Below are 8,860 nucleotides of genomic sequence, written 5' to 3' on the forward strand. Positions count from 1 at the left end.
GTAGTCGAAAATTTTTGTTGGGCACGCGTGAAAGACTCACAAAGAGAAAAGAAAATTTTTCATCTTTTTCAGCTCGTAACTTTTTATATGTAAAAATTACCAAACTTACAGAAACTAAGCAGACTAGATACTGCAGATCTGAAAAAATGTTGAATCGTCAAAATAATTATATAAAAATCTCAAGCATAATGAACAAAAAGTTCGGACATTCTAGCAATCAATTTGAGTACCTATCCTATATTATAATTATTTTAATGATCCAATGCAATTATTTTCAGATTTGTATCTAGCTAAATTTTTAGATGTTTCAGCAAACCCATCCTTTCCGTGTACAGCTGTAGACGTATTAAATTGAAAACTCCACTATTCCTGAAAGAGAATAGAAGTTAATAAAAATGTTGACATAAACCTCGCGCGCAAACTTGCTCAGACGGAACTGTATACGACTGAAAAGAAGCGAATACGTACGTATATGACATCGGAATAAGATCAAAAAAGTGGCGTAAAAGTCACTGGATCCTCCTTTACGAGATATCAGGTCGATAGATGATCTTATGGCACGGTGTCGGCCAGTAGGTGGACATTCAATTTCGTAAATGGTCGCGGCGAAATCGCCACGGTCGTAAATCGTCGGGGGTCTTATCGCGCGATTGCCAGTCGGCTAGCTTCTTCGTCCCGATATCCCATGGGCGAATCGAAAGGACGTCTCATATATGGGCTCGTCTGGGAACCGGAACCGGAAGCGGCCGGGCGTGAATAACGCGTCGCGGACGATCGTCGCGTGAACGATGCGGACGATGCGCATTATAGGGATACCCTGTTACGTAATCCACGACAGAGGATGACATTGGTGACAATCATTTTGAATTACCTGCGGCTGCGATCGTTCACGATTTTGTACGAGCGGAGGTTTCGTTTAGTTTCACGATATTCGTCGTATTCGCATCATAAACGTCAAGCGGTGTCGTACGAAGAGGTATACCTACGATCAATTGCGATTTTGTCGGTATTTTAATTATTAAAAAATATTTTGCACAGAGTAGTAATGATAATAATGATAATGAAGTAGAATTATTGTATATTAATTACATGTAATTACACATTAATTGTATATAAAATATGTTATGTTTTGTTAATATATATATTCATAATTAATATATAATATTAAATTAATATATGTATGATATTTATACAATATTAACTATAATTTATATATACATAAATTATTATTACTATAATTAACGCAAACGAGATTTTTTAATAATTGAAGGTACTGGCAAATATTCAACAAACAGTATAAAATAAAAAGATACTTGTAATTTTTGTGGTAGTGAAACTGAGATGAGTGACACCTTTTTGGCGTATTTACGACGTAGACAATCGAATTCGTTGAGGTAACATCGGTTTTAATTTCTGTCACGAGTCTCTCTGTCGCTCTTGATCTACGAAGAATTGACGCTAACACGCTAATTGAATTCGTTCGGTTGATTTGATGAAGTGACTTGGCAACTCGTGTTAATGCAGCCATTGTTTTTATTCTTATAAGGAAACTCTTCTGCGCCTCGAACGAAGAGAAAAACCAAGTTATAAAGCGACGGAAACGTTTTTCGAAGTCTCGCCGTATACAGCAAAATTTAATTAACCAACAAAATATATGAAATGAATTCATAAACACACAAGTTATAACAGTTGTGTATTATTCGTTGCTTAATTTATTTCTCCAGAGACTTTAGAGACCTCCAGAGTGCTGTCGAAACTTTTGAGGGACTGTCATACAGAACATTGGCTGGCACACGTGATGTTCAGGAGAAACAATATTTCTATTATGTTTCCCATCTGACTTACGTGTTATTCTGTGCGTCTAAAGTGTGTGGTACTAGGAATATCGATATTTGTCCTGTTCCATGTTTGTAGTCGACTTAAGAATTTGGGTGAAACGATGCCAATATTTAGCTTGCGCACGAGGTTTGTAACACGACTGAATCTAAATTCGAATATGGCAAGAAAGTTAAATCACGATTCTCATTCTGATAAAGCTTGACCGATGCCGATATCTGGGTTGGTCTATATAATTAACTTACCTCTCTGGCACATACGGAGATGACCCACTCGTGGAAAAACGGTCATGCACTCTAAATACATCTGTCGCAAACACTTTTACGACTTTTGGTTTAAAACGGCATTTTGGAGATTTTCAACATTTCACTTATTGTAAGGCAAAATATTTTATGTATTCTTCGCATTCACTTTGGTCTATAGACTCTTTGACCTTTATTCGACGTCGAGCAGAAATAAGCTCTTTATACTTATATAACGTTTTTAAGCTTCTCAATAGTATTTTTAAATTGGAAGTAATTAAACATTTAAAATTTTTGAAATTAATCTTCTTTCAATATTACATAATATATAAGAATATAACTCAATTTTCTATTTAATTTCAAGTGAATTCTGATAGAATTCTTCTTTAAATTTGTAGAATAGCATTTTATTAAATATTTTCGAAAATGATCAGAAAAACGATCAGTTGCAAATTGCTCATTAAGTATAATGATGGAAAGAAAGAAATATTTCCGAAATAATTTCTATTCGAAAATAATGTTTCTTAATATTGTATTGATTATTTATATTTACTCTCTCTCTTTAACATACGACGGACATAAACAGTTTTGACCTGATCGAGACAGTCCTTCAGAACATGAGGATTACTTGACGGAAGTGATTCGTGACACAAAGATGATCAGGTGAATCACAAGAAAGTCGCGGTTCCGGACATCACGTTAGTTTAGCAACGCTCGCGTGATAGCGCCTTAAGGCGCGAAAATAGAGCCTCCGCAGCTCGTTGTCGTCGTCGTCGTCGACGTCGTTGACGGTGCCCGAACGGAGCTACGCGCTTAGTCTGTAACTGGAAGCATACGCGAGAAGAACGAATTGCGCGGCGCATTAGCCTGGGGAGCTCGGTCGCGCACGCAAGAAAATAATTTAAGAAAGAACAACGACACGCACGACTTTGGTGACGGAACAGGAAACGGTTCACCAGAATTCGTCACGACGAGAGAACTGACGAGACGTCGCGTCGTGTCATTGTCTCGCACGTCACAGGCCCGAACAGGCAGCGTCTGGAGTTCGGGAAGACTAAACGCGAATGAATCTGAGAGACTCATCGGTTGGATTGTAAGGAGAAAACGTTGAATTTTTTAAGAAAATTTATTGTTATTTTTGTATAATTAGTGAGATAAATTTCAAAAGTATTTTTTGGAGTACGAAATCAATATTAACGAGCATAATTAGTGTGGATTAGTGGAATGGCAGATTACTCGTTACTATACAATTCCTGTATACATATGTAAGAATCCCTGTGCTCTTAATTAATAATCAAAATTCATAAGAAGTGATCTTATGGACAAATTTGAAACCATTTATACAATTAATATGCATAAATTAAAGAATAAATGAAGAATAAATGAAAAATTATTTATATAAATTTTTTGTCACAACTACCGTATAAACTATCGTATACAAAGAATGACTTTGCTGTAGTATCTAAAAAATATAGCAGAATAAATCTCAAAATAATTTTGTTATGTTATCAAAATAATTATGTAGAACGCTCAAAAATGCTAAATGCTACAAAAAATTTCAGATCAACTTGAGCATTCTACGTAATAATTTTAATGATCCAACAAAATTATTTTCAGATCTGTATCTAGCTAAATTTAATAAAACCTTTTTTTCCTGTATTACCAATAAATTCAATTTTTTATTTATTGTTAATTTATTTCTGTACATAAAATTTATCTAGATTACAATGCAATCATACAACGTTACGATATGAAGGCATATAAATCTTGCGTGAATAAATGCTTAAAAAAATTAAGGGACAGTATTATTCTATCTGTTTGAGATAAAAAATCAGTTAATATCAATGTATTGTGAGATGTAACGGATTTTTTATCTCACAGATAAAAGACACGGTTGACGTACCAGCGTACCGCGAGTTTAATTGGACCTCCGTAATAAGTTTCTTGCGTAATCTATTAAATGAGATCAGAGTAATCGAGGTCATTGCAGGTATTGATCGATAGATCGTGCTTCAATTGAAAACACTGCTCCGAAATCCCAATTTCGATGACCATTTCATGATGCTGCCATCGAAAAGCGTAAATCGTTCAAACAAACAGTTAAAATATTTTATGAATGCAAGAGAATCTAACAATTTCATGAAAATTAAATGTTTAAAATACACAACGTACTGCCGCATGACTTTTTACGCCAATTCAATATTTTGTTTCTACAATGTAAAAATACGAAAAACGTCTTTTTTAAATGCGAGTTTAATATATTGAGAGTACAACATTTATCTAATAATGTTGAGGATGGTTATCTCGCTTTATGATCTGCATATAGGTGAGACATCAAGTCCAGTAGCGGTGATATAGATATACATATATTTTTTTCTGCTGAAGATGACTCAAAATGTTAGCCGAAACGTTTAGACATATTAATATTGTAAGATAAATTGCGCTAACCAGATCTTGCGGTTTCGACTCCTAAACCTCGTTAACATATATTTGTACTTTAGCTTATAAATTATTGAAAATTTATTCTTTATTTTCAGTTTTAACAGTTGAAATTTAGTTTGTATTAACTCGAGAAATTCTATATTTCGTAAAAGAAATTTGACGTTATGGAAAACGTATATGTAAATTGAAAGTATAACTTTAATCAATGTTTACACTTACTGGTTAACGTAACGCACGCAACACACATGCGCTTTAGTGTCAGCCAAGTTAGTCGCATGTATAATACGCATTAGATTCGTATCGACCATCGACCTGTAACTATGGTTTTGTGTTTAATATTTAAATATTGTATATATTTTTTAAAATATAATTGCACCATAAGTAGTGCTTTTTTTTATAGAAAAACAATTTTATTATTTACACATTAGAATTCAACTGACAATAATTATGTTGTTAAAAAGTTAAGTTATGATTCGATTCGAATTCGATTCGGAGTTAAAAAAATCTTGATTCGCACATCTCTTAATATTTAGTTTCAATCAATTGTTTCTGTGTGAATATTCGAATGTTGTCATAGCATTATAATGTTTTCTAATTGACACATGTCGATATTAATATACTACAACGATTTTGCTAGGTTAATATTTAATTTTATCAAAAAGTAAAACTATGTCATCCTGTTCTATAGTTATTCCAATCGTCAAACTCATTCATTGGAGCTTTAACAAGTCCAATAAGTTGATTTCGCTAACAAGACCTTAAAGTACCTTAAAGTACCCACGTTAATTAAATCTTTCATCCATTGAGTCTTCTTGTAATTGTGTCACTAACACATGGTAACGATATCTCAAATAATTTCTGTTTTGTGTTGCAGCTCGACTCGTCGTGCTGGTTCGACGATCATCGTAGGACCTCCGAAAGCATTCAAGATTTCACGACTAGTGAAACGTTGTCGTCGCACGACGCAAGAGAGAAAGAGAGATAGAGAGAAATAAATTGTTAATACGATGGATACGATAGATATGAGAAAAGACCGTCGATCGACGATAGATGTTTTTGAGAAGGACGTACCGCAATCGGATGAATTATCGATCACGGTGATCCAAAGAACGGGAATCGGCGAGCTTTTGGCGAGACAAGCGATGACCTGGTGCCGTTACTGGCTACAAACATTTCCCATTAGAATGACGTTGAATAACGTCGGATTGTTGACGGTCTTCCTGGCGATAGTGTCGCCGCGGTCTCTCATTTATAGACTTGTTTATCCGATTTTCAGATTGGTCTTCGGCACCTTGTATCCGGCATACGCTTCCTACAAAGCGGTGCGCACGAAAAATGTTAAGGAATACGTAAGTAAAAAGTATAAATAAGATATCATGTAATAAATAGCTTTTTAAATCCAACATCACAAAAATATTTAATTTAAAATAAATCAACTATATAAAACTTGTTGGTATACTCTCCTGCCTATTTTTATTTTTTTTAATATTTATAGAAAATTTCTTAGTTAAATAACATTTTAAAAATAAAGAAAGAATTATTTATTATGTAATTAATATATTTTAAAAATTACAGTAAAATTACAAATATGATTTGATATTCCAGTTTAAAATTTGAGTTGGTTCCATTGTAAATTTGATAAAAATAAATTCTTTAATTTCTTAGTTTTTATTTTTACGTAATTAATATTGTACATAAATACAAATTGTCGCACAATGTCAAGTGGTTGATCAATTTGCATTTAAATGTCATCTGCATCATATAAAGTTGTTGATTCAAGTAAACATTAGGAATCTTTTAAAGCTAACCTTTTACACTTCTTGCAACTGATTTATGTTGTTATGTACGTAGCTGTCATAAATTTTCATTTTTTTATTCTACTTATTCTAAGAAGAAAAAAAAAATCGAAATAATAGAATCTAATTTAATTTTTTCTTTTAAATTATTTGTTTTTTCTTTTTACGAATAAAATATATAACTTATATAGATTTTAAGAGCAATATTTATTTTATAATATTTATTTTTTATCTCAATCATTTTTTAAATATTTTTCCACCGTAAATGATGAATCACGAATACGAAATTTATTTACAGTCTTTTTTTGCATTATTTTTATAATCGTCTATTACTCTAGAATTTCCGGTTTCAGGTCAAATGGATGATGTACTGGATAGTATTCGCGCTATTCACATGCGCGGAAACATTCACCGACGTCTTCTGTAGTTTTTGGTGAGAAATACATTGCTATTAAAAATTCATTCGCTATATAATATAATTTGCATAAATTATGTGTCTTGTGTGATTTATCTAGATAGGACAGGATTAAGATCTATTATTACGTTAATATATTTATTCATAGAAGTATTAGAAATATAATAGTAATTGAAACAAAGTAGAGATTTGAAGCTTTAAAATGTTTTTTTACAAATTTTTTTACGATCATTTTTGACGAAGTTATACTCTTTTGAAATTTGCTTATTTTAGGGAGAGGCAGGATAAGTGATGCTTTAATTTTGCTGTTGAGCATATTAAAAAATTATTGATATTTCGTTTTCGTTTTAAAATAAATTGATAAAATCAGTGTATGAGTGAGACTATTGAAATTCGTAAAAGAATGTGTAGAAGCTGAAACGTGTATAGGAAACGGCGTCGCGTTGATTTGAGGGTAACCGCGCGTAACATACGTAATATATAACGCACCGGATATTGAGTTGAATCTTGGAGTTGTGGCAAGTACGAGGGCAAGCCGGGGCCAATAAACCAGCTGTGGACCGCGCAGTCTTGAAAGCCGCACTCTCGCTGTGAGGAATTCCGAAAGTCTAATTTCGGACGAGATAGATATTGGCTTACATGCACTTCTGAGGATTCTGCCCGCGCGCCTCTCCTCGCCTGCCTCTGTTCTCTCCCCGTCATTTTGCTCCCCTATTCTCTATCTCTCTTTCTTTCTCCTCCTCGGAGAGCATCACATGCGCCAGATCTCCCTTCATACTCGGGTTACAACCAAGAAGGAAACGAGTTCCCGCGTATTTCTGGCGTCGAAATGCTCTGATACTCTCCCGACGCACCCGGTGTATTGCATTTCTCCACGCCGCTCTCACTTTCACGCCCGTGACGAATTTTTCGCGACGCGAGTCGAATCGAGTAGATTACAGCTGCGTGACGGCACAGCGATTGCCCGCGATCAACTATTTTTATTCTTATTACGTTATGATTACGTGTATTAAAAACGTGACGAGTTTATTTAGAAATCTCGGTCAGATAAAAGCGCGTTCTTGTCGAATTAATGTCTCGAATAGCTTTATCCGTTAATTTGGAAACGATACAGATTTTGTAAGTTCTTTTTTTTGCAGAATATAATACTTTTTTATGCATGTGTGTAAATATATTTATTTCACTGCAATATGTCGTGACTTATATTTATGCACTGCACACAAAAATATATTTAAAGCTTCAGAATAAGTAACTTCGATAAATAGCGAACGTATTGACGCGTGCGATATTTTACATGCTTTGAACGTTTGTTACGTAGGTTCCCGTTTTACTATGAGATTAAAATCATCCTGGTGCTGTGGCTGCTAAGCCCGGCTACTAAGGGCTCGAGTATCCTTTACCGGCGCTTCGTGCATCCCGCGCTAATCCGCCGTGAAGCCGAGATCGACGAAGCCCTAGCACGTGCGACCGAGCAGGGTTACACGGCAGTGTTGCATCTTGGTACCAAGGGCGTGAACTATGCCACCACGGTTCTCATGCAGACTGCCATCAAGGTAAGGCCCTATGTGGACCAAACATCAAGAAACGTATCGTCATTGTACAAAGTGCCCCGAAATTATCTCTTTTATCTGGGGATATCGATGCTTCGATCAAATCGAGAATTCGCAAATGAAAGATGGAACGATAAACTGGGACACTTTGTATGTATTATAGAAGTAGAAAAGAAACTGGCACAGCTTCGAGGAAGAGTTACGCTTTGAAAATTTTCATATTGCGATATTTATGATATAAATTCGCTTCTAATGGCATAAACGTAATCGATTATGTATTTTTTACATAAAACTACACAATTTTATGTCTTCCGAAAGAGGCTACCAGTGTTCATGGAATGCCTTATCTTGTTTGATCTTGTACTTTAATTAGCCTGAGCTCTCGCTTTTATTGACCACGCATAGAACTTCTATCGACCTCTCCTCGATTGCCGCTCACTAATGATTTTATGTGTTCTTGATTTTTTCTGTTTTCGTTCTGTCCCATCCGCGTTCCCGCACGCCATCGCCCTCTCTCATCACTGCATCGCCGTCTTACCGTCTAATCAAACCTGAAAAAAAAAAAAAAAAAAAAAAAAA

The 8,860-nt window shown here is 34.6% G+C and overlaps 1 protein-coding gene across 4 annotated transcripts in view; it reads left to right on the forward strand.

Annotated features, from left to right (window-relative positions):
- LOC108777752 (uncharacterized) overlaps positions 1 to 8,860 on the forward strand; it is a 37,186-nt gene that overhangs the window by 21,343 nt on the left and 6,983 nt on the right. For 2 of the 4 annotated variants that reach the window (XM_018544716.1, XM_018544713.1), the window contains exons 1-4: positions 2,912 to 3,171; positions 5,395 to 5,869; positions 6,670 to 6,749; positions 8,050 to 8,284. In XM_018544716.1, coding sequence (XP_018400218.1) covers positions 5,528 to 5,869; positions 6,670 to 6,749; positions 8,050 to 8,284 — 657 coding nt within the window. In that variant the 5' untranslated portion in view covers positions 2,912 to 3,171; positions 5,395 to 5,527. Of the gene's footprint in view, positions 1 to 2,911; positions 3,172 to 5,394; positions 5,870 to 6,669; positions 6,750 to 8,049; positions 8,285 to 8,860 lie in introns of those variants that run through there. The other 2 variants (XM_018544715.1, XM_018544714.1) reach the window with 2 other exon arrangements.

Source organism: Cyphomyrmex costatus, unplaced genomic scaffold (genome assembly GCF_001594065.2).
Source record: "Cyphomyrmex costatus isolate MS0001 unplaced genomic scaffold, Ccosl1.0 scaffold460, whole genome shotgun sequence".
NCBI lineage: Eukaryota > Metazoa > Arthropoda > Insecta > Hymenoptera > Formicidae > Cyphomyrmex > Cyphomyrmex costatus.